General features: G+C 41.7%; 1 protein-coding gene across 1 annotated transcript in view; it reads left to right on the top strand.

Annotated features, from left to right (window-relative positions):
• DOCK3 (dedicator of cytokinesis 3) overlaps positions 1-26,843 on the top strand; it is a 1,382,531-nt gene that overhangs the window by 1,156,036 nt on the left and 199,652 nt on the right. Inside the window, exons 29-33 of the mRNA XM_078661294.1 lie at positions 3,182-3,257; positions 5,664-5,764; positions 13,047-13,105; positions 15,921-16,069; positions 16,532-16,617. Of these exons, the coding sequence (XP_078517420.1) occupies positions 3,182-3,257; positions 5,664-5,764; positions 13,047-13,105; positions 15,921-16,069; positions 16,532-16,617 (471 nt within the window). The remainder of the gene's footprint in view (positions 1-3,181; positions 3,258-5,663; positions 5,765-13,046; positions 13,106-15,920; positions 16,070-16,531; positions 16,618-26,843) is intronic.

Below are 26,843 nucleotides of genomic sequence, written 5' to 3'. Positions count from 1 at the left end.
CTTTGGGTCACGGCACATCATAATTATTTACATTGGGCGTATTCTTTTAATTTTTTCAGCACACGCCGACTGAACTGGTATGTGCTGACGCTGCCTCCTTAACACGCTACGGAGACCGGTATCTATCTCCGAAGGTGAGGCTAACTCTGTCCATGCACCTCATTACGGAATAAGGTCAGGATGACTTATTATAAAACCTTTGTTGCCTTCCACAGATATAATCCCCCCTGGAATGTCGTCCTAGGAGATAAACAACACTAAGTCGACTCACGAAGCGCCTTGCTCCCTCCCATCCTGATCCACGGCACAGCCCTTTATTTTTGGCGGCTGCCTTCAAATCCCAAGGTATCTGCCTCTAGATGCATTTTCACCATTGTAGTCTTCTGTCTTGTTTAGTGCTTAGTTGATGCCAGACAAGACACCCAGTAACATGTCTTCCAAAAATGTCTCCCCGGTTTTTGTACTCATTGTAGCTTCGAATACCTCTGGCGCCACCAGTTCTTTGCTCCTTGCCGAAATGTACTTGCGCTGGAACCTCATAGAGTTGTTTTCCGATTTTTTAGGTTATTTCACTCTAGAGAAGCCTCCAGTCTATGACTCCCGTAGACCACACAATCAGACAAATAGTTAGTAAGTATTTTTGCATGTGTTTTAAATTCTCACATGGAAGATCTTCTGACTCCTCCCTTGTTTTAGACACCTTAAACCACCTGGCTTGTCTAAATGGCTCATATATAATGACTGTTGCCCAGGTGCATGCCTATACCATTAGACTGCTGATGTGCAATTCTAAAATAATTTTTTCTTTTACGATTTCACTAAAATATTCATTGTTATGTCTTTCTTCTCTTTATATTTACAGTGTCTGAGGCCCTGATGAGAATCCCTGACGAATAATAGGGGATTTGAAACGCGTAGGCCATTTCTCTTACTGGTCTGCTTGTGTACCTAGGGGGCAGCAACACTCCCTGGCTCCTCACCATCTTATGTACATTACCTTTTACTGTATTAAGTTCCAATTAATGATTCTAAATTCATCAACATATAGGAATGTATTTTCTTTAAATTGTACTAAATGATTGTATAATTTGTGCAGATCTAGTATATTGTTTGCTTCACCATAGTGGTAGTATGTGGTATGTATGATGGAGATATGAATGCAGTGAATGTCGTGCTGATTGTGATATGACTGAAGGTGTAGAATGTATGAAGTTTCTATTGAATGTGTTTTTTTGATGTGTCCCTAATTCTCATATGCTTCTCTTTTTATGAAATATAAAAATTTTTTTTAACAATTGTGAATTTTGAAAAATAAAAGTGCGAGTAATAAGCAAATACCCCATTTTGAATTAGTTTTCTTAGTGTGGATGTTAGGTGGAAGAAAGAGGCATGGGCTAAAACCCAATCTATACAGATCTGGTATTTGGCAACCCAGATATTCTTTCACAGATTAAGCACAGATCCCATTATGCCAGTGCAACTGTAATCCAGAGTCACCTTCTAGACATCATGTGTCTAGTTCATAATCTTGGGATCTGGTACATAGCTGTAGTGAGAGAAATTGAGCCTTAGCCGTGCAAATGCATGTGGTAGACCCCTCATTACAATTCAGGATCTCTCCCGCTGACTGTCTCTACCTCTACCGTCTTCTGTGTCCACTTTGCTACAGTAATAATGTGGAGTCTGAAGTAATACAGTGTTTAGTACAAAACGTGTGCATTAACGTAGGTTGACATCTTATCTCCAAATAAAGCTAGATTGAATTGAATGTGCTGGTCAAAGGGCCGCAAAGAACATTGCACAGAACACTATATCCCTGTTCTTGCTGGGGAGGAGGCAAAAAACATGACAGCGGCTCATAGTACAGATGATTAATCTGGTGATCTTCACTGAGACTAATCAATAGGGAAGGATCACTTGTCCTGCATGAACCAGGGTATGCAGGAAGTAGGCGAAGTGTCTCCAATAAAAAACCCTCATGCACGTGTTGGGTGGTTGTAGTAGCGGTATATTTGATTCTCCGCTATTAGTACACGTGTGTGCATAATCATAAGGTTAGTTTTTGGTATGCAGCCTCCACCAGGAGGATCTTACCCTTGGTTAAAACAGTAGTGAGCCAGGGATGTGGACAGTGTTCAGTTTAAAATACCCGTACAGCCAGATATTTGACTTTATTAGCTCTGGATTCGGGCAGCCCCTTGTGGGGAATGCTAAAGAAGTGCGTTCTTTGAAAAGTTTAGGAGTTCAGAACGTACTAGCAATTAGTGATAGTAAAATGGCCATTCATGCAGGACCTGGCCCTGGTTCATGCAGGACAAGTGATCCTTCCCTATTGATTAGTTGTATTGAATTAGGAAACTGAAGGATCAGTATTTCCTCCTCCCTCCTTTGATTAGTAGATCTTCACTGAGAATCACACAATGAATAGCTCTGTCTGTGTCCACAATCCCAGGAGGCCATTTTTCTTGCATACAAGTTGTGCTTATTTTAATAACTAATACAAATGCATACAACTATTTGTGATTTCTCTTTTAATTTGGAACTTGTTTATTTTTAAGGAGCAAACTGCCTGTGATTTTCCTGCAGAGTATGATGTGCTGTCAGAGAATGTTCCCTTTGTTCTGTGCTAGCGGTGTGAATGGATGTAGGCTGTGCCACGCTTAAGCAAAATTGTTACTATAGTTGTTGAAGGGCAAAAAGCCACATTGCGAATGTGCCAGGACACCACTGTTGGACAATTGGTGGAATCAGAGGCTTTGAGATTGTAGTGGGTTGGCACAGGGAGGTGGTTGTCGAAAACCTCAGAGTTTGTGTCTCATAAACAAAAGCAAAGTAGTCAAACTTGGATCATTCCTCTCATTTTAGTGAATAAGAGAGGGTCTCCAGCAGTACTAACAATCACAAAGCTTATTTAACTCCTTACATGGGTCTTCCTGCCATCTGTTTTGGGCGTCGCATTCAGGGTACAGATAATATTGCCTTTGTAATGTGATAAATGCAGTCAGATGGACACGTCTGTGAAAACACTCCTTGATCTTGTGCCATGTACCAGTCTTTTCAATTGAGGTGTTTGCACATTTCAGAGTAAAACAAGGCTAAATGGGGGTATAGGACAGAATTTCTTGCTCCCAGTGTTGCCTCCTCAGTCTTAACCGCTTGTTGTGTGTTTTCCTGTTTTTAGTGTCATTGTCACGACAGTCCAGTACTTGTCCTCAGCCTTGCATAAGAACTTCACAGAAAATGACTTTGACTTTAAGGTAATTGTGTTATGTATTGTATCCAACTATCCTTTTGCAGATATAACTATTACAAAATGAACCAATCCCAAAATTTCATTGAAACAATGATCAAAATAGATATAATGCATATTGAAGTGTAATAAATCAAGACTATCAAGAACCCTAATGAAAAAAATGGTAAAGTCAGAGATAACAAGGAAGGGACCGATTCACAGAACTAATCTGAGACAAAATCCTAAACCTACAACTTTTGGTATTCACAGAAGGCATTTAGTAGTAGTAAAGTTAGGATTCCTAACTTTACTACAATTAAACTGAGAAATAATCCTAACGTTATGACTTTCGGTATTCACAAAAGGGATTTAGTAGTAGTAAAGTTAGGATTCCTATCTCTGATCTCTCACCAGCATGGTAGTCATAAGTGCCTGATGACCACCCCTCCCCAACACTGCTACTGCCTTTGTTCCCAGAAAAAGATGCATTTAGCATTACATGCATTATGCGCTTTGCCAAATAATAAAGACTGAACTCTAAAAGTGCTGCCAGTTCACCAGAAAACACAGCATAATTGTTTCCCCACCTTAAAGTTATGAGGTAAGACGTCCATTAGAAGAGACCTTTGGTCTATTCATCAGCTAGAGTATATATTTTTCAGCGTGATTTGGCCTTTCTCTAAATAAAAGTCTTCGGGGCATATTACCAACAAGTACCGATATTTATCACTAAATAGGCTTAGCGACGATCGCTGGGTATGTTAGCGGAGAAAACATGCTATTGCAACGTTTTTCTCCATTGTGCTACAATATCCAGCGATAGCGGCGAAACGCGTGAATATCGCTGAGAATACAGCAATATTCACGCATTAGCGACTAAATGCCCTTAGCCATGTTATCCACCTCCCATTGGATAACATGGCTAAGAACTGGTCTGAGCAGGCGTTGGTTTTTGGCCATAGCGGGAATATTTCCATCGCTACGCCTGCCTTGCTAATAGGCGTTAGCGACGTTAGCGACTGCTTTCAGTCGCTAACAGGTTGGGTACGCCCACTTTGCATGTCATTAGCGATAAATATCGCTGACATGCAAAGCGGGCCCCAAACCGCTCGCTATCGCCTAAAAGCTGTCGCTAACATCAGTTAGCGACAGCTTGCTAATAGAGCGATAGAATTATCGCCGCTTAGCGGCCGAAAACGGCCGCTAAACCAGCGATAATTGCCTATCGCCACCCTTGGTAATATGCCCCTTCATTTCTTAAAATATCTAGATGCTGGCTTCACTGGACAATCTATTTTTTGCATGTTATTTACATTTTGATGGTAACTTACATCACTTTCCAAGAGTAAGACATGACTTTTCACCCCCACCACATCTTAGAGACAGAAAAGGGGTGCTTGTCATTTCATTTGGTACATCAGAAGTGTCATATCTATGCCCAAATAGCCAAAGGATATTGCAATGGGTTTAGATTAGCATATTTTGGTAACTGTATCAACAATTCAGTGGCATTGTTTTTAATGAAACACCAGAGGAGCAAATATCTAAGTGTACCAATGTTACTCAAACCATGAATTTTCTCCCTCTGAGTTAATATGAGCATTGAACTAAGGCAGGAGGCCCTCTCCACCTTGGCACCCAATATCTGGAACGATACCCGTGTGTCAATCAGGACCTTTCAAACTCTGCTCCAATTCAGGAAAGGACTGAAGATGCACTGCTTTAGAGGGCCACTACCATGACTCAGTAGCAGTTCACTTTTTCCCCAGGAACCATTCTGTCGCTCAAGTCACTCGTTGACTGCATTTATGCCTTTGTCAGTGTACATCACTCTACTGTCCTTCAGCTAGGGTCACAACATACAAATTCCACATACATACATGCATACATCAAGGTCACTGGAGCGAGGCAGTAATACATTACCAAATTATGCAGCAGGATTGACTAAAGTACACTACAAAAAAAAGCAAATTGAGTAGCTCAATGCGGTACATTCCATGGCAGTTTTATTTTGCTGTTTTTCATTTTATTACAAACGGTACTGTGTTCGAAAAAGCTTGATATCATTTGTACTAGTTTAATATCGTAAAAAAGCAAATATCAATTGAAAGGTAATGTGGTCTGCCACTGTGTGGTCTTTCTTGTGGTGCTTTCTTAACTTTAGATTCGTTTAACTTAAAATCCGTTTCAGCCAGAAACTATTTTTTGATTGAAATCTGAGAATTATGCAGTAGCTGTTGGATTATGTGGCAAGTGGGGGTAAATATATAACTATATGGGCACTGCTGCAGCCGAATGCCATAATTTCTCTGGCCTTAAAATAAATGCAAAACTCTGAAAAAAATAAGTGAAATGAGAATTTCCTGTTAAATTTGACCTATATTTTGTTCTGTATTTAGAGCAAATATTACAATTGTGTGATTTATTTCAGGTGTGGAACTCCTACTTCAGCCTTGCTGTTCTCTTCATTAACCAGCCCAGCTTGCAATTGGAGTCTTGCACAGCTGGCAAGCGCAAAAAGATACTGGACAAGTAAGAGCTTTCTTTCAAATGCTGGCACTATTGATGTTTTCCACATGCCCGGTAACTCTACATACAGCTCAGTCGGGCATCAGGGGTGCCTATAAGTTTGGCATGCCAGGTGCTTGGAATCCAAGAGCTTGTTGCCCAATAAAGTAACCAACAAATTGCAACTCTCAATATCTGATGGCAAATAATTATTTGGCCTCTTACATAGAATTTTGCATGGTCTTCAATTTTGATGTCGTTACCTGGAAAATATTCTCCTGGCAGTGGCAACCAAGTGCAATGATGCTTGAAAATATATGTATATACCTTGTAGATACTTGATACTGCAGTATCTTTAGGCAAACCCTACTTGCTCCAGTGACAGATTGCTGAGAGTTCTCAGGATGTGATATGGTGGGTCACACATAAAGCTCTTCAGGCCTCGGTGGTCTATTAATGTTTAACCAAATCTCACAGGTGCAGCATCTTGAGTCACTGTGTTTTGATGTTATTCCACATTTTGTTCATTTTGGTATTTTTCTCCAGCACTACATTCCCTCCAAAGGAATACGTTATTCAGCACATCGGTATGTAATGTAAGTGGTGGGTTTTATAAGTTAATAAACAAATAGAAGAAACACCTATATTGCAAAGAGCATAGGGTATGGCACACAAAAAACCTTCACATCCCTCCTTCAGACAAGAATTGCCCCAGTTTATTTGCCACCCAACCTCAAAGGCTGCACCCCGAAATGGCTAATAGTCTGGAATAATCCAGGGTTCACTTCATTTCCCTGGTCAGGCTCTCCATGAAGGATCCGGCTTACTTAACCTGTGAAAAAATATCTTCTCATCTGATGTTCCACTTTGAGTTCCACAAAAAAGTGCACAAGATTCGGTTCGGGTCTAGTTCGCGCTATATAAAACTCTGCAAAAAAAAAAAAAAAAAAAGGCAACATTCCCCGTATTTCTTTTTTAGTTTGAGTGCGAAACTTAGATGTTAATTTTCAGATCTCTACACATAAAGAAACAGGGTTGAGAATGTGAGCACTACCATAATGTAATTTCTCTAGGGAAAATTAAGAACTGGGAACAAGGAAGAAGAGAGAAGCACAGGGGTCATACCTCTTCTCTCTCAGTCATCTCCTGCAGCAATAGACATAGTCCTTGAGTAATGTAGACTGATGTGGTAGTCTGTCTGCCAAACCCCTCCCTAGCAAAAAGAGAACTCCCAAGTCTCCCTGGTACACTCAAGAACTACGCGAACTTAGAAAAAAATGTAAAAAGCTTGAGCGCCTGTGGAGAAAGGACTGGGCCGCGGAAAACAAAAACGAATACAGGTCCGCCCTAAAGCAATACAAAACTTGCATAAAAAACACCCAGGCAACCTTTTACAAACAAAAAATACAAGCTGCAGCCAACTCAGCCAAAGAAACCTATCGCATAATACGGCTTCTCACCAAAACCCCAGACCCTCTGCCCACACCAGACCCATCAGGCTCCAGATGTAACCAGCTAGCTGAGTTTTTCTCAACAAAAATTTATAATATCCTCAAAACCCTCCCCCCTCCCGTCACTTCACTACCCCCTGTCACCGCTCCCTCCTGCGCGGAAGCCCCATGCCTCCAAACATTCTCTCAGGTGACCATAGATCTATTCCTGACCACTCTACAATCAGTGAAGAGCGGGGCTCCATCGGATCCAGCTCCTATGAGCAAACTGCAACTGGTCGCCACCACGGTTGCCCCCCCCTTCACCAACCTCATCAACGCTTCCTTGGCACTGGGTACTGTCCCAACCACCTGGAAAAAAGCCACAGTCAGGGCACTTCTCAAAAACCCCACCTCGACCCCACAGATCTATCCAACTTCAGACCCATCTCTCTCCTCCCGGCCATCAGCAAAGTGGCCAAGCGAATTGTCAACCGCCAACTTTCTCTCTTCCTGGAATCCAACAAACTTCTGCGCCAATCCCAGACTGGGTTCAGACCAGGACAGGTAACAGACTCTTAACAGGGACCAAATCCAGATGCTCAGCCAAACGAGCGCTCAAAAGCCTACACTGGCTACGGGTCAAGGAAAGGATCACTTTCAAGACTCTATGCATTTCACACAAAATAATGCTTGGGAGAGGTCTGCCGATCCTGAGTTCCCTGGTCAAACCCCATCAGTCCAACAGGCAACTTAGATCAGATTCGCTCTCCCTGGCCAGCGTCCCCAGAATACAAAATGCCCGTTCTGGGGGGCGACTGTTCTCCTATAACGCCCCAAAGCTGTGGAATTCCCTTCCAATTTCCATCCGAAGAGAACACAACCTACTGGCCTTCCGTAGGCAACTAAAAACATGGCTCTTCCCATAGTACCCTTCCTCCCCGGAAACCTAGGTCTACTGACAGCGCTGGGACACCTCAGGGTAGCTACGCGCTCTACAAATCCGTATCCAAATCCATCCAAATCCAAAAATCCTGTCTATGAGATATACACAGTGAATATCTCTGTGAATGTAACATTGATCATATATATGCCTCAATCTCCTTTCTCACGAGTAAGGTCTTACTGGATGCTTCGATGACGATAGCCCATAACAATCCTAGGAGATACTGGAAAAAACAGCCAACTTTGGGAACACCAGAATCACAAAGTCGATGAATGACAGAACTCTTGATCTGATCAATTCTTGTAAGACGATTTGCTGGGCAAGCACATGTAACAATGCTAAGGATGCAGCATCAGAAATGTTAAAGCAAAGTAAAAGCAAGAAAGCAGGAAGAACCAAAATCAAAGGTAGAGGAGCCGAACTGTAAATAAGAACCATACATCGAAGAAGTTGCTAGGCACATGGCTCAGGTACTGATATTTCCTATGCTGCCTTGGGATTTGTTGCCCTTGAATTTTTTACTATTCCAGTTGATATGATCCCCCCCTCCCCCCTTCCCCTTAAGGTCCTTTTTCTACTCAGCCCCGGCCTCCAAAGACCAGCATTACATGCTCTCCAGGTACTCTACTGTTTCTTTCAACTCTCAGGCTTTCTTTGTCAAATCCTGAAAGGCTAAGAACCATGGTGGCTGTTTTCGCTACTCCCTGCTCTGCTGCCAACATCCAGCAGAAGCAAACTTTCCAGTTTTTCTTTCTTTACATTCAAAGCCCCCTCTATATATTCAGTATTTGCCTTAATATCTGCATGTGGGCATTATTTGAGCAAAGCAGCTCTCTCAACTCCTATCAGTTCAGCATTTAATGGTCCATCTTCAGATATTTCTTTATGTCCCTTTAATGGGCTGTGACACCAGGCTTGCAAAACCAGGCAACTTCCATGGGGCTCTGTCACCAGAGCTGAAGAAACTCAGATACAAACACCGTTGTTTGAGGTAAGCTACCTGGGTGGGGCCAGAAACAGGGCAGAAGTTTGGGTGATGAACTGGAATAGTGCAGTGTCTAGCAGCTTTAATGACATTGGTACAACAATCCATACTCCAGAGGTAAGTATATTGTCTTCTCTGACATCACTATCCATTCATGAGCCCCTTCTGAGTGGTGATAGGGCAGTTAGGTTGTGATACTCACAGCATGCAGCACCTTACTTTCACAAGCTCTGGAGACTCAAAGGACTCTGGTGTCTTCAATGCATTCCTGATTGCCATTTGAGGTAGAAGGATCCTTACACCCATGTTGCTGTCAAAGTGAGCTGAGAATGGATTGATGCCACACTACTGCTGCCTTAAAATGAATAGTGTAAAAAATTGTTGACAAGGAAACTGCAGGCTGTCAAACCACACGCCTACTTCTTTTCAATTTTAAAAGACAGCAATAAAAAAAGCAATAGAAATGGTTTCCAAAAATAGTTTTAATCACAGTTAGTGTATGGAAGAAGAGTCATAAATGTTGCCTTTTCAATTGGTTTGTTTTCTAACTCTTTTCTCTAAGAAAATAAAGTTTTCCATGATGCCACATTTAGGCAAAGGTGTTTATTGTTTATGAACTCTAGAAACCTGCCACGATGAGTAAACAACCTTTATTTCCTTATGTCTCTTCAGGTATACATTTGCTGGTATTGAAATGTGTGGCCTGCCTCTTCAACTATATCAGTACTTTATAAGCAATTGTTTGTACTTATTACTTCCTAACAGAATTCCTGCTGTAAAAGATAATGGAGGCTTCCTCACTGGAACAATGCCCACTTGCCCCTACCAAAACACTTAGTTCTTATCAGCAGGTTTCTCTGATTCTGGGTCATTATTTTCTCTTTTTGAGTCAAGTTCCCCAAGCAGGGAGTTTCTGTTTCCCAAAAGAAGAAGAGCAAATTGTCCCTGTAAGCTTGTTCACAAATTGTGGTGAAGAAATGTTAGGATGTAGTCCAGGGGTACAAATTCAACTCCGAGTCAAGACGAGCTATTCCTTTGTGTAGTAGGCAGAGGTGCCAACCTTGATCTTCCACTGGTCCTGGAGAGCAAAAAGTAAACACTAAAACATGGCCCAGTATACACAAATTACCAAATCCTATACTGCTACTTCTCTTTTATTGGAGGTGTGTTGTTTCTCTCATTGGCTGCGTGCCATGCCTGATTCCCAGAGCCCTTGTACCAGCTAATTCTGATATGGAGAGTTTTTCGGTACATGGAAGTGTCTCTCCTCTTTCTTAAAACCCCTTCTAATATCCTCCTGGCCAACTTTTCTCTCTTCAAAGTCATCCCTATACCATCTAGGATCCTTCATTAAAAGATTATCCTTCAGGGAAATGAACATGGATGTCAGACAAGAGACCACATCATGGAGAGGGCACAGTATTAGGAGAGATAGAATTACCAATAGACAGATTCATACTAAAGGGTCATCCCATGAACCCTCATTATATATGGTTTGCAAGCCCTTAAACTTCACTGGTGTGGACCTGTTGGCTGGTATGGTTATTAAGAACTGGGAAAGGTATCTTCAATTTCTCCACCAGATGGTGCCATCAGCACATTAGCCTCTAAAGGTGGAATCAGCCAAGCAACATTCCTTATTTCATGAGTATTAAAAATCAAATCTGACTGAAGCTGTGGTCCATATAATTAACAGCCCATGAAATGTAATTAGCAAGCTACCTACTCGTGCATATTTATATATGAGAGTGATAGAACACATGGATGCAAGAACTCAGGGCAGAGCTGGCCAACATACTGACAGCTGTTGATGCTTAAGGGAATACAAATCTTTCTTCTCACTCTCACACTGATCCACTCAGGGCAGCAAATCATTTACTGTTGACTAGACTGGACTCAATATACATACATGTTCAGTGTCATCCTTATGTGGGGCCACAAAGATCAGAATTAGAGGTCCTCTCCTGGTTGTCATGAAGGTTGACCCAAAGAACGCTCTCATGCCGTTTATGCACTTTGGCAAAGCTGAATGCCAAGTAGCCCCCCCCCGGGTTTGCGGCCAACTCGTCATTATTTTTTCTTTTTGTTAATGAAACCTGGGAGCTGGGGCTTGCTTTGAAAAGGAAAAATAAATGTCCATGCATGTCTGGGGCATTTTTGTATTTTCCTGCCAGGCTCTTCCTTTCTAGGCATTCTGGTCCTGCTGGCAGATGTCTCACCCTAACTAGGGTTGGTTATCCTTCACTGTCATCCAGCGGCCCTGTTAGGGTAAAGTTTGCTGGATAAAGTGCTTGAAACACTCAACAGTTCCTGTATCCTTAAATGGACTTGGGGTACTCAGGTTTGGATAACTGGGACACCCACCAAATTGTAGCGACCTTCTGCTCCACCAAAGACTAAAGGCTTGATTATGAGTCTGGTGGTCTTTGACTGTCAAACTCATGGTGGTGCAGTGGTGGCAGTCCTGTGGCTGCCGTATTACGAGACGGCCATTCGGACCGCCACTGCTGTGCTCGCTTTGCGAGGAAACTGCCGTTCCCTGGTGGTGGCACAGTGGACTAGGGTATATTACGAGTTTCCCCACTGCCAGCCTTTTCATAGCGGTGAGCCCACCATGAAAAGGCTTGCGGTTGAGAAACAAAGGGGGCCCTGCATGGCTTCATGCCCCCGCCGCCATAGGAATGCATTTAGGGGTGCACAACATGTTCCCCCTGTTTTCATGCACCCCAAGTTCCAGTACGGCATGGACTTCACAGCCCATGCGTGCTGGAACTGCTTTTGTATTACCATTGCGTTGCCCGTTTTCAGGGCACCGCCGTGTGAACAGCAAAAGAAAAGCCCGCCAGACATGAGTTGAATTTGTAATCTGGCGGGCAGGCCATTCACAGCTTTGGCGGTGCTTTGCCAGCACAAGCTGGCGCAACACTGCCAAAGTCGTAATCAGGCCCTTAATTATCATGGTTCAGTATAGACTCGCGTCAACAAGGTCTGGACTGAGAGTCAAAAACATGTGGGCCTGAGCCTGTTCAGAAACCCTGGTCACAGCAGGATTAAAAAATCAGGCAATGGTGTATTAACAGAATATGGAGGGCTTTATCTTGTTTTGCAAAGATATAGATTTCAGGTTATCAAGTGACGCTGTATTGTTAAGGTAAACTATATACAAAGGCATAGATTACTTTTTCTTAACTCTGCATATGTTTACCTTGATGATATACATATCTTTACTATAAGTAAAGGTGGAGTTAAAAATATTAATGCTATACTTACTTTTATAGATGCCTGTTGCTAACCTAAGCAGCATGGTCTGTTGCATTTGTTTAATAGGATTGTACTTTACAACCCCTTTAGAACTCTTCGATGTGCCGTGGCAGGCATTCTTGCGGTACCAAGATTTCTTCAGTTCAGGAATGGTGGGCGCTCTTTTTGGGTACTTGCCACTAAAGCGTTGAACCAGCTTCCCCTGTCACTTCAGGTCATTTTTCAGGAACTGACATTCAGAACGGCCCTAAAAACTAAGGGGCATATTATCAAGTAAGGGCGTTACATTATCGCCGCTTTTATCGGCAGGAAACTGCAGATAAAGCGGCGATAATGGGCTTGATAATATGCTCTATGAATTCCAATCGTAGCCCATGTTAGATGTCTTCACATCTAACATGGGCTACGATTGGAATTCATAGAGCATATTATCAAGCCCATTATCGCCGCTTTATAGGCAGTTTTCTGCTGATAAAAGCGGCGATAATGTAACGCCCTTTCTTGATAATATGCCCCTAATTTTTTCAGTTCTATTTTGTCGATCTGCTAGTGAGTATGCCTTTTGAAGAACCAGTGGCAGGTCACTCTTGAGTTGCCATACACTGTAGAAATCCTTCATTCATTCATACTGTAATGGTACTTAGTATTTTGCGCTAGATGACCTAGCATTTTTGTTGTTTCCAGGTACGGGGATATGAGAGTTATGATGGCGTATGAACTTTTCAGCATGTGGCAGAACCTGGGTACGTAATAACCAAATAGCAGCTGCCCAATTCCCTTTTTAATTCTTTGCTTCTCTATTTTCAGCATGAATATTTTAAAAAATATATATTAATTCTGCTTTCTTTTCCACATTAAACTTATCACACTATCTTGAAGCCTTCCCTTTATTTCTCATTTACAGTTTGAACATTCTAACCACGTGGTTTCATTATCATTTGCCTTTTTCTCATACTGTTTAACTAATTCTTCATATGAATCATTTGGACCTCTCGAACCAGCTCACTAGGTCACCTTCTGTATCTTTTATTTCAATTTTTTCTGTTACTTTCTCCAGTGTCTCTTTCCTTTTCTAATTACTTTCCCCACACCAAATTCTTTTCCTTTGCTTTTCTTTTGTACTTGTTTGCATTTCTTATTTTTACGACGTTTCTGTTGTAGAAGCTGTGAGTTAAGAAATTATAATTTGACTATGTAGTCACATACATGGTAGATCTGACAAAGTATTTGGTTCCGACAGATGAATTATCAATATGGTGTTGCAGTTTGACTTTGGAGACCATGTGGTACATACTTATATTTCTGAACAGTAATGCACAATACTAGCTTTGTGGTTATTTGGTGATCTAACATGCGGTACTGAAGCTTGCAATACATAGAAATAATGGGGCCAATTAAGAGCTCAGCATACCGAGTACACTCCATCATGGTGGCCACTTTGAATCTTGTTTTTTACCAAGTCAAATTTAACATGTTAACTTCAAACATAATTACATTAATTGTCTAGCATAATGGAGAGGGTTTTATTGGAATAAGGAACCACTGTTAGAAGTAAATGTAGGCTTGTCGAGGATGATATTAGAGTCTTACAAACCTTTATTAACAACAGGGTACAATATCTGGCACAGACAGTTGCTAGTGAGGGCGATTAATAGCATTCTGAGGAAGTTAAACATATTTCATATACTAAAGGTAGCGATTAATTATTAAACCATGTAAGGTATTTATTTCCTAGGGGGTCTCAAAATTTCATGTTATTCAGACATTAAAAATGTATGTCATTCAGAAAGACTTAGCACAGTTGTTCATACATTCAACGAAACATATAATTTAAATACGTTGAAGTGAGAAAGTTCTTCATATTAGTGGTATTTAGCTTAGATTAATCCGTTCAAATGCTGGCTAGTCTAAACTCAATTTAATGCACGCCACCTCCTGGTGGAAAAAGGGACTTACAAGATACAACTACAGTATCTGATAAAACCCGAGGTGGCAAGAATAACAGTATATGAAAATGGCCCATGTTCATACAAAAAACCCAGGTGAGTTATCATCATTCCTGTTAGAGTTAGCAGACTGTATGTAATCCAATTGGCACACAAAGCAAGTGGATTTAATATACTATCTTGGCCCAATCCAAACTTGTTTTATAGCCTTGGTATTAGGACATCGTTTATTTATTGGTTATTGAAGAGCTAATGCTAGCATTGCTCCTCACTGGACGTCTATACTTATTTTTCTTGCTTTGAATACAGTACAAACAATTATCTCTGCATTAGGCACGCTCACAATTTCGTACAGTAAATATCAGATTATTTGCCCCAGAGCCACAACTCATCCTAATAACAAATTGTCAATTTAGAATTCTCAATATGCCAACTCATTGGCGAGGCACTTGTTTTCACAGATTCCCCACTACTAGGGTAAGGGGCAATAAGGGGACAGTGCAGACACAATACAAAAAAGATATAGCCAGACATTTAGCAGCCATCTAAAAAAAGCCATTGAACTGCCTGATAGCAAAGTAAAACACTGCACTGTCTATCAGTCGGGCTGGTTGAGAAACTTCTCTGGCCAAAGAATGTGAATAATTCTTTGAGCTTTTGGTATAAGGAGTTTCGTCTGGACAATTCCTGTGCACCCAGAAACAAAATCTGGATTAAATGGCGGAAATATACACAGATTGAGATCTACGCTGAGAGTCGATCAAAATACTTCAACTATGGATTTATGCAGTTGCGGGGGCACGTTTTTCATAGGATGATGATATTTAATGGCTGGGTGTTAAATTATACCCCAGAAAGACTCCAAAGAATGTTTCATACAGCCACAAGAAGGTACCCCACATGTAGAGGAACTTGTTTTATTGTCAAAAAGAGTAATACTCATGTTCTGATTTATTTAAAAAAATGAAGTGATAGGTAAAGAAGAACAACATAAATGTAATTAATGCTATATCTCAGTGAATATTATTTCTGACTGCTTGCTTCGAGTTAAATGACGGGAGAGCTTGACGCCTCCCTCGGAAACAGTGTGAACTATAAAGAAATGTTAAGTGATCTGCAATGATTAGATCACACAGTTATGTTCTTCCTAATGGTATTGTTTTCACCATGGTCTTCCACTGGTGATTTGTGATCATTCCAACTATCCAGGCATGAGAAATTCAGCACACACAACACATGGTTCCACCTCCTCCTGTTTGTTAGTGCCTGGTGATTTCTATAGATATGTTGAGTGGAATATGTAGATCTTTTGTTAAATGCTGAACTTGATATTCTATGGAATGAAAGGTTGTGAAAGGTGTCTGGTAAACATAAATCTAATTGAAATCACATTTTGAGGTTTGAGTCGTACATTTCATTGTTAAAAGAAAACCTTTACATTTCAATACTAATTTGGGTTAAATGACAGAAGTGTCCCAGCTGATGTAGGTGAGGAAATGGCAGCACTTAAATGTTATGGTCTTGTCATGAAATGTACAATGCTTGTTTTTTTAATGGAAAATAGTATTGGAAGCCTATCAATATAGGTAAGTTAATTTTTTTTGTTTTGCAGGAGAACAAAAATTTCACTTCATTCCGGGAATGATTGGCCCCTTCCTAGGCGTTACACTGGTACCTCAGCCTGAAGTTCGTAACATAATGATCCCCATCTTCCACGACATGATGGACTGGGAGCAGTCGAAGAATGGCAATTTCAAACAGGTGCGGAGCCTATGAAGACTATGAAGACTGCAGATGATGAGGGCAATCATGGTGGCAGGTTGCAGGGACAAGAACAACTTCAAATATGGTTGATTAATGTGTGTGAGAAATTACCTACGGAGCACCATGTTGCGACCATGTTGCGAGGACATTCTCTTTTTTTATATGCAATAGTAACTGAATTTATGGTACATAGTGTTGAGACCATACCCTTGTTGACTTCTGGATCCATTCCATGAGATGACTAGGGCATCCTCAGCACATGCTTTCAGTATTACCCCTTGCTTTTTATCTGTTAATAACCAAGTCTCACAGTCTGCAGTGAAAAGAATGCAAAGAGAATTGAATTGTTATGCAACATATTCATAACTTGAATTGATACTCTTTGCAGAATGGACAGAACACTTTATTTGTGCCTCCCTACGTTGTGCTACATTTTCTCCTCTATGTTTCATTTTCCAGGTCGAAGCTGAGCTGATTGATAAATTGGACTCACTAGTATCAGATGGTAAAGGTGATGAAAACTACAGGGAGCTGTTCAGTCTGCTGTAAGACACAACTCTTTGAATTTTAACATCTGTGTTTTTGATTGCTTCACATGTTTTGACTGTGTGAGCACCTGTAGGTCTCCTTTAATGGTCTCTTTATCTTTGCCTATTTGGAAGTCGAATCTTGGGCTGCACTTTAACCTCTTTTTCCCTTCTTTTTGTGTAATTGTCTTTTTAAATTGTTGCTATCTATTTTGTTATTTATTTAATTTTTTACAAGTAAAAGTTTCGTTATTTTATTTCACTTTGCCTGAGTAGGAATTTCTTCTACCAGCAGGGATTCTAAATATATATTTTTGTAGATGAGAAATTGAGTTCCTCTATGGCCAATGTGTGCCTGAAGTTTTCAGGTGTTTGCAGCCATTCATAACACATGCAGAAGAGGTCTTCAAATCCAAGACTCAGGGGCCTTATGTCATCTGGCTTGAAATTTGGCATCCAGTTGTGGCATGCCATTTCTGTGCTGGAATAGCTCTGAGATCTGTACTGAAAGGAATCATTCACATGCCAGCCAAGACGGAAGACCTGTGTCTCAGTTAACTATTTATCTCACCCTAAAAGATGTGATTTGGATATTGGTTATTAAGGCATGGGACAGGCCTTTGTTGGATGCTTCAGAACAGACTGATTCCACAGTCTTAGAGCTCTCAGCCTCCCATTCAGGCAAAGTACGAGATTAGTATAGATGCATTCACATACCAGAAGAATATACAATAGTCAGCTTCAAATGTGTAAAGTCTTTGGTACGTTTCATCACTAACAAGGTCATCATAGAATTTCCATGACAACTAGTTGCTCTAAGACCTATAACATCATTATGTAGAGATGGATCTGTGGTTGAACAGTCTGTATCCAAAACCCACTATGTCTTGTAGGGCTGGTGTTCTGCCTGAGTAGCTGAGCATACGTCCATCTTGGCACCTGGCACTGATTGTCTTTTAGTTATTAATGGCGGGAGATTTAAAATTGTAATTTCCTATTCAGAAAAGTCTAAGGAAGATACATGGAATGTCTTAACATTGCCTAACATTCATTATTGGGCATGCCCATCTAAAAGAGGTTTTGAAAATCAACTTCCAATTTCCTACATAGTCTTTTGTATTATCTTTTTCTTCACTCAGTCTCAATAGAATTCATTTCTAATTGTCCAGAGACAAGGACTCATTACTTTGGCCAATGTCCATCTGCCTGATGTGTCTTCAAATCACACCTGTAGCTTCAGGAACATTTTTAACAACATTATCAGTCCAAACACTACCTTTAACCTTAATAGCTGCTCTTCTTTTGTCCAATCTTTTTAAACAGATGTCAGAAAGTGGCTGTAGACCATGATATTGAGATCTCTTTTGCCAATAAAATAAATCTGCACAAGTAATTAAAATATTGTTATGATGAAATCTTCTTCAACAAAAGTGCATATTACCATAATTAATTGTACCATATGTATTGAAACTATTTTAATGAACTCTTTTTCCCAATTCCTGCTGGTTCTGGTTTTAAAAGCTGCTCTAATGTCTAACAAGCTAAAAAAAATGCTTTGTTAGAGTATTGTTGAGTTGGTATTTAGAACTTTATGGAGGTTAGTGATTTTACTGCAAATATTTATTCAAAACTAAAAACACTGGTGGTAAGAAATTGGGTGTTTGGTTGAGAGGGGTGGTAGCCACACTCAGGCAACAACCACAATTATTATCTGAGTGACCTACAAAAAGTCACTAAACTAACCTGGGCTTAACCCTCTGGTAGCTTGGCACAAAAGCAGTGAGGCTTAATTTTAAGGCAATGTGTAAAGTATTCATGTAGCACACAAACAGTATTAAAGTGAAAACACAACACAAAAAAAATCCCTCACTCATTTAGAGAAATAGAGAACATCTTAATAAATAAAGTGACACCAAAATAATTATATCCAATCAGTAGAACTTGAGTCATGAAGTCTTAACGTTTTATGTAAAATCTAGAACCTAAAAGATCAAAGCACCAATGGCAGAAGTCTAGTTGCGCAATACAAGGTGAAAGTGACACGTTAAGGCCGACCGCATTGATGGAAGGGTTGGATTGGGCCCAGTTTCAGCTCACCTTTTGGACCTAGAAAAAGTTCTTGGAGGAGATAGAGTTCAGCAGGACCAGGTAGCAAGCTGTGTCTGAAGAGGAGTCATTGAAACCAGGGAGCTTCTGGACACAGTCTGGGTGAAACCTTTGATGATGGACTGAAAATCTCCGTGCAGGAAAAGCTTTATTTTCAGACAGAGAAGGTCTTCGATGGGGAGCCAATCGTCTTCGAGCCTGGTGAAGAATGCTACCTTTGGACTTAGACAACTTTTTCAAAGTCTGATTTCTCCAGCGGGACAAAGCTGCAAACTATAGCCAAACAGGGTTTCATGAGGTTGGATACCTTCACCGGTAAGTCCAGCTGAAAAGGATTTGCTGCTGCAAAGAAGAACGCAGCCAAAGCTACTGCAAATTCAGGCCGACTGATGATGGTTCTTTGGCAGATCAACTGGCAGGTGAGTCCCTGTCTTCTGTTGGTCTCCAGAACATATTTATTAAGATACTATATCACAGATAATTGTACAAAGAGGTGCGTTTGCCGACCACTATTGCCATCCTTATTGTAATGGTCGCCAGATCTTGTTTGGCAAAACACTTTCTAAGTCCCAACTTTTAGGGTTAGGCAGAAGCAGTACCACCAACACCACTTTTACGGTTCCAGAGCCTGGGGTAGCACCACTTGAAGGGTTAGGACTCACTGCATCAGAGGCCAGCAGCAAGGTAGACAGCCTCAGGTGCTTTGTATATCCCTGTAGCTCACACAGGAGGTCAGCTAACTAGCCCATCGAGTATTTCTGGTAGTCCTGGGTTCAAAGAGCTAGTTCAGTACTCCTTCAAGCTGAAAGACAGTCCTTCAAGCAGCAAGGAAGTCCTTCTGGCAGCAGGACATTCCTTCTAAAGCCTGCCCACAGGTCAATGACTGTACTGAAAGTTGTTCTGAGTGTCCAATAGTTATAACAGGCGTAAATCTTTGTGTGTTCGAGGAAACCCTGTCCTACCCTCACCTCCGGATCTGGAAAGTTCTTCCCTTCCTGTCAAGGCTAGAAGATGTCTGGGGTGATAAAAGGCTGGTGTCAGGTTCCTTTGTATGTGCTTGAGGCAAGCCCTTTGAAGTGCAATTAGGACAGAACACTCTTCCACCCCCAGCCACTCTGGCATGATGGCCCATCCTGCCCACACCTAGTCCCCTTAGTGTCACTGTCTGGGGGAATACATGAACCCAGCAACAGAGCAATTCAGAGTCATTTGACCTTGGACACTGGCAGAAAGCTGAAATGGTTAGGAGAAGAATATACCAACTTTCTAAAAGTAGCATTATCAGAATTGTGACTAAATATTCTACTTTAGCATTAACAAGGATTTTAAATTACAATTAATTTGATTCTAAACATGACATCTCTATCTGTCCCAATCAAATGTGAGGGCTTATTAACTGTATTATGGTAACCAAGTGGTAGTCAATAGGAGAAATAGGCCTTCCTGTAGTAAACAACGACTTAAGGAGTTTTTCACTACCAGGAGATGTAAAACTTAAACCAACATGTCCTACTTTTTAAATACAATGCACCCTGCTCTATGAGCCTTTAGGGCCTACCTTAGGGGTGACTTATATGCAGTACAAAGGAAGATTTAAGCCTGAATAAAGGTTTATTTTGCCACCTATTAATGGCAGTCTAACCCGTTTACTGGTGCGGGCTTTCGACAAAGTGGGCGGGGCTGCGTCGGCCGTGCGCAGCACCAGGGAGATAGTGCTCGCGTCGGCCAACGGCCGACGGGAGCACCTAACAGGTTAAATCTACACTACAGGTTGCAAATGGCAGCCCTGAGACATGTTTTAAAGTGGTACTTTAGTGGTGGGAAAATGAGGGCTGTGGGCCTACTAGTAGCATTTAATTTACAGTTCCCGGGTAAGTGTAGTATCATATTCTAGGGACTTACATGTAACTTAAATGTGCCAATCCGGTGTAGGCAAATTTTACCATGATTTGGGAAGAAATCGCAAACACTTTGCACTGGGTGGCAGTGGTAAAGTGCTGAGTCCTAATGCCAAATAAAATAAATTCAGAAAACAGGAGAACTGAAAGCAAACATTTGGGATTGACTGTGTCGAGAGGGCCAGGTCCAACAAGCTCTACTTCAGATTATGAAAGTTACTGGAAACAGCTTGAAAAAAAATGTCAATGTCCAAAAAAAATTTAAAGGCAAACACAGGAAATTAAAAAACATCTGAAAGTCAAGATCTTTCTAAAGATGAAGAGATTTAGTGCAACACCTTGTTCATTCTGCGATTCTGTATGAACAAGTAGTTGTCTCATATGTATCCATGGCAGAACCTTCAATTTCTGGCTGTAATTTTTAACACTACTTGAACTTTCCCATTCTAGGAAACATGTTGGCCTTGGAGATGAAAACAACTTTGGCCTGTTTCCAAATTATTGTAGGGTTAAATGCATATGGTATTCATATTGGTGCGGTTTGCAAGGGGGACATCAAGTGCACCCCAAATCCAATTTTGTTCTAATGGTCTGAAAATCCGTTTGGTAATATTTAGCTTGGTGCTCCAATACCATGTGGTATATCCACCTTATTTATAATATAATATGAGTTAATATGACAGAATAGAAATTGGCAAGCATGCCACACAATTACTGGTTTATTTATGTTTTTTCCGAATTCTGGGCACTCTTCTGTTTCCCACTACCTCATAACATGTAGGCAATATGATTGTAGAAGCAGTTGATACTACAAAACGAAATTCAACATCTGCTATAATGTGTGCTCATGCAGAATGTTAATTTCACAGAAAACCTGCAGGTTTACTACTTTGCACACCTTGAAATTTGGGTTTTAATCTTCTAAAGCAAGTGACACTCAGGCAAAGAAACTGGGAGATCTGTGCAGCCTTAAAATGCCTTTCTTTGGAAGAATCAACCTCAACTTACTCAAAGTGTTTTTCGTTTCAAAACTCATTTACACACATTTCCATCACAGTAACCTCATCAGAGTAAATATAGGTAGAGCTTTCCCCATTCATCAGGATTGGTGGTTATGGCTTCAATGAGGAGAAACATGGTTTAATGTCTCTCATTGAGTGCAAATGTTTTAATTTGCTTCCAAATAAATGACTAATTTCTTTCATAATAAATATTGTCCAGGTCTGCCTAAACACACTACTACAATGTTTTATCTGACCACACCAAGAGAAGCATGGTCCTTGCCCCACTGCAAATTGGCCATGCATCTGTGAGAAGATGCTATTGCCAACAATACCTTTTTTCTTGCATGTCTTGCAGGTGTGCAGAGAAACTCTTGTGCCCCGTTACTCATCTCCTGAGTCATGAATATCTTGCAGTTGATATCCTAGATTCCACAATAATTATAATGAGAGTAATTTATTTATTTCTTTGAGCAAACTCAAACAGAAAATTACACACCTAGGGGCATATTAGCCAGAACCTCGTTAAAATTATCGTTGTTTTAGCAACAGGAAACTGCCGCTAAAACGGCGATAATGGGCTTGCTAATATGCGTTATAGAATTCTAATAGAAGCCCAGGTTAGATGTGCAGGACATCTAACCTGGGCTTCTATTGGAATTCTATAACGCATATTAGCAAGCCCATTATCGCCGTTTTAGCGGCAGTTTCCTGCCGCTAAAACGGCGATAATTTTAACGAGGTACTTGCCAATATGCCCCCAAATTATTTATAGAAAGGATTCTTTCGATGCCAGGTTTCATTTGTAAAGATATTAAAGATATCAAGGAAGCTGCAGATAAATATTTTTGCTTTTAGCAAACATGGCAGTCATCTATAATGAGTTCTATTGCTGTCACAATCTTGAATAAGTTCTAATCATGAATCATGCTCAACGTTGAGTCTGAAGACTCTAATGCCTGATACCTCTTCAGAGAATTGAATCATAGTTCATCCTAAAGGATTTTGTGAAAATCCTCATTCGGGAGTTTCCAGGACAATCAGAAGTCATTGAGCACCAGTTGAGTCAACTGGGATGTTACCCTTCAGGTATTCTGGGAACCCCCTACTACACTCCCATAAACTTGGGCCCATGTATCACTTTAGCACCTAACTCTCATGGTAGAGAGCAGAGCGGGCCATGGCTGGCCCAGGTTGGCCTAGAAACCCATCTACACATTGAATAGCAGTCAATAAATACATTTCCAGTCAGGGCCTTTGAATTTTCAAATAATAAAACTACGTTAATACAAACTCTACTCAAGACTCAGGGCTATGTACAAAATTAAATATATTTACAACAAGTACTGGTAAGTGAAATAGGTTTCGCCTATGTGATTAATAATAAGCTGCTCTTTTTGTTGCAAGCTTGGTGAGCAGTTGTGCAATTTAAGCGAAAAGCTTAAAAAGCATTAGCCTGTGTGAGATTTATTGGCTTTGCTAATGTTTTTTTAGCTATGTTGTAAATGGCTGAAAGTGTGTAAAAAAGCTGTATGACACATTCAGTGTTGTCCACTGTTATAGTGCTTTTTTAATTTTCAGTTATGCTGCACTGAAGCTAGTGTTTCTGTATTAAATTGCTAACAAAGTACTGACAAAGCCGATACATCTTGCATATGCAACATCTGTTGGCTTTACCAATGCTTGGTATGGAATGCCATGTGGTAAGTTATAAGTATTTATATAGTGTTTACAATGGCTGAAATGCTACTGTTATAGAATGCCCTTGCGAGGGTATTAGTGTGTCCAGATTCAGAAGCATTTTAGGACCATACAAAAATTGCGAAAATGTGCCATATAAATGCGCAGAATGTGACATAAGATGTGGGTAGACAATAAAGTCCAATAGGTTACAGCTTTAAGTACAGTGATACTTTGGGCTATGTGTTCATTTGGGTGCAATAGTCACAAAAGAACCAAAAAGCACTCCATACTGCCTGCTAGTAGTAAAATACAGCAATAAGCGGTGTTCAATGGGTTTCCTACAGCATTTGGCTCCTGTGTCACTGCACCTGCTGCCTGCAAGGTAACTGCGCTTGTGACTGCTTGTTTAGTGGCAACATGCAGCAATGATCTGTGTTCAGTGGGTTTCTTGGAGCTTTTGGCCTCTGTGCCACTGTGTAGTGTAGTTCCTATATTCCCAATAGGCTCTGCGCATTGGAATAATATATCCATTTATTTTTTACGTGGGACTGAGGTCAACTAGGTCTCTATCGAATATACTAAATTTAATTGTGTGTGTGCCAGCTAACTCAGAGGTCACTAGAAACGTTCTCAAATGCACAAGAAGGGATTAGTTTCTGACAACCGCATAAACATGAAAACTTTGTTTCCCAAGAATAAGAATATATCTCTCAGAGTCACGGAAGCAATAGATAAGTATTTCACTCAGTCAATCGTGCATGCTTCGTTTCTACAGAGTTGCAGAGAAATAGTGAGACAGACGTTTTCAATAAAAAGGGTTTATTGAACAGTCTTCTTTCTCATGCAAGAGAGGTGAACTGCTACAATCGCTATGCAGACTGCAATGTATAGTGCGTACAGCATAAACAGTAATATGAAAATAATACTGTAAGAGCATTGTATGGCTTCTCAGCCATATAAAAATACTTACATAAATGTTATGTTATGTTATAGTTATTTATTGTGCGCGCAGCTGCTCCAGCGAAGGAGCGTCCTGGCGCCAGACAAGGTAAAACATAACACCACTAAAGCAAGAACAGAAAGAAGGAACGACTATGGGACAAAACTAGAACAGGAAAGCTTTAATGGCCCTACGAAACTGCAGGAGATCCTCCAACAAACGAATCTCAACCGGGAGAGAATTCCAGATAGCCGCAGCTCTCACTCGAAAAGATCGGCCCCCGGCACGGCAAAGCTTGAACCGGGGGACCACAGCGAGAGCCTGGCCCAAGGATCGGAGAGAGCGTGTCGGGACATACAAGGATAAAAGATTGGACAGGATCTGAGGGGCAGTGCCTTTCAGAATTTTGAAGGCCAAACATAGGACCTTAAAATGAATTCTCATCCTCACCGGCAACCAGTGCAGGGAGCGAAGGGTGTTGGAAACAGGGCAAAATCTGGGCAAGCCAACTATCGCTCTGGCTGCAGCATTTTGGACGCGCTGCAGGCGAGTGATTTCTGCCTGGTTAGCCCCCACCAGGAGAGAGCTGGCGTAATCAAGCCGGGAAATTACCGTTGCCTGAATCACCAGCTGCCTGGTCGGGGCATCAAAAAATTTGAGGACAGGTCTTAAGCCACGAAGAACACCAAAGCAGCAAGCCGCTGTTTTCTTAGTATGGCCAACGAAGTTAAGACTCGAATCCAGCCAGACTCCCAAGTTTCTTAACTCCGAAACCGGAGTCGGAGATGGTCCCAATTCCGAAGGCCACCACCTGTCCCCCCAAAGCTCCGCTCTCTTTCCGACAATCATAATTTCTGTCGTTCTTGCGTTAAGCTGGATACAGTTCGCCGTCATCCAGCTGGCCACCGCCTTCAGTCCATTCTGAAACCTAGGAGCATCCAACTCCGCATCCCCACTGAGAGTAACCGCCAGCTGAGTGTCGTCGGCATATGAAACCATAGTCAAGCCCCACTGCTTTACGACCTCAGCCAGCGGTCTCACGTAAAGGTTGAATAACGTGGGACTCAGCGAGGATCCCTGCGGAACCCCCATGGCCAGAGGCTGGAATTTGGACTGATAAGGTGGTATGGCCACGCAAAAAGAACGATTGTCGAGAAAGGAGCGAAACCACTGCAGAGCCTGTCCCCCGATGCCAATCTCCTCCAGCCGGTGCAGCAGAATGCTGTGAGAGACGGTGTCAAAGGCGGCGCTAAGGTCTAATAGTACAAGCGCTGCCGTCTGACCAGCATCCAACACCGCACGCAAATGCTCCACCATGGCAAGAAGGGCCTTCTCCGTGCTGTGCCCAGCACGGAAGCCATTCTGCTTGGGGTCCAGGACATTGGCCCGAGCAAGGTGGTCTGACAGGGCCAGATTGACATGGGCCTCCGCGACCTTCGCCGGCCAAGGGAGTAAAGAAATAGGGCGGTAGCTCTCAGGTTTCGAAGGATCCAACGAAGGCTTCTTCAAAATTGGAGAAACCACTGCCTGCTTCCATTTGGTTGGAACCACACCCGAGGCCAGCGAGAGGTTGATTAGGGAACACACCGTAGCGCGACCCAGAAAAGACTGATCTCTAAAAAGAGCTGGTCTTAATGGATCCGACGGAGAGCCAGACTTAATTTGCTGAGCAAATTTATTGAACCCCTCCGGAAGTAACGGGGGGAAAGCGTGCAAGATGGTATGACCTTGAGCGCCGTCTAAGGCTCCCGAAGCTGGCCCTATACTAGGGAAGGCCTGGTAAATAACCTGGACTTTCCCCAAAAAAAAGGAAGCCAGAGCCTCACAATGGGAGATAGAACCGGCTGCCAGGGGGGAAGTCCTTTTCGCCAAAAGATCTTTAACGGCTTTAAATATAGTCTTAGACGGATTCGAGCTGTTGCGGAATTCCAAGGCATAGAACGCAGCACGGGCTCTGCAAATAGCTCGATGGTAGAGCTTGACGGAAGCAACATATGCGGCTTTCTAAATAGCATTGAATAAAATACTCAACTGGTGATTCTAAAATACGCCTACCCCAATGTACCTAACCTAAGTCTAGTACGAGGGAAGAAGTAAGTATTGTTTAGCATAGGTTTTAGTTTTTGCCAAGAATGTGCCAAAGGTTTCTCTACGTTCTCGGGACTCGATTTCCCAAGGGGAGCCGGAAACACTGGAGCTGTATTGTCGGCAGGAGAAGGGCAGCTTCCTGATCAGTGCGTCAGCTGGAGAGTCGGCTTCCTTCTGCACTTGCTGTAGCGAGCTGCGTCGGGCAAGTAGGTCTTCAAACTGCTCCGAACCACTGTATCTTGCTAGAGCAAGTGAAGGTATATTTATACCTTGAAGGTGTTTAGGAATGCCATAGTTTGACGTAAAGTCGGACATATGAACGTCAGGAAAGAACCCGTAGGGAATAGTTGTTCTTTGTAAAGTAACTGAGTTCTTGGACAAATCAATATTTATGCAAGGGGAAGTCCCTGACTGCTTAAGCTGGTTTTCCAAGAAATCGTTGTGACGTTTGGTACGGGTGGAAGTAGCCATGCCTGTATTTGGTTAGCATGGGCTATGCCTAAATAGGGGCTTGATTTTTATGTCTAT

The sequence above is a fragment of the Lissotriton helveticus genome, chromosome 9 (assembly GCF_964261635.1).
Source record: "Lissotriton helveticus chromosome 9, aLisHel1.1, whole genome shotgun sequence".
Lineage (NCBI taxonomy): Eukaryota > Metazoa > Chordata > Amphibia > Caudata > Salamandridae > Lissotriton > Lissotriton helveticus.
This window is presented reverse-complemented; position numbering and strand designations above follow the sequence as displayed.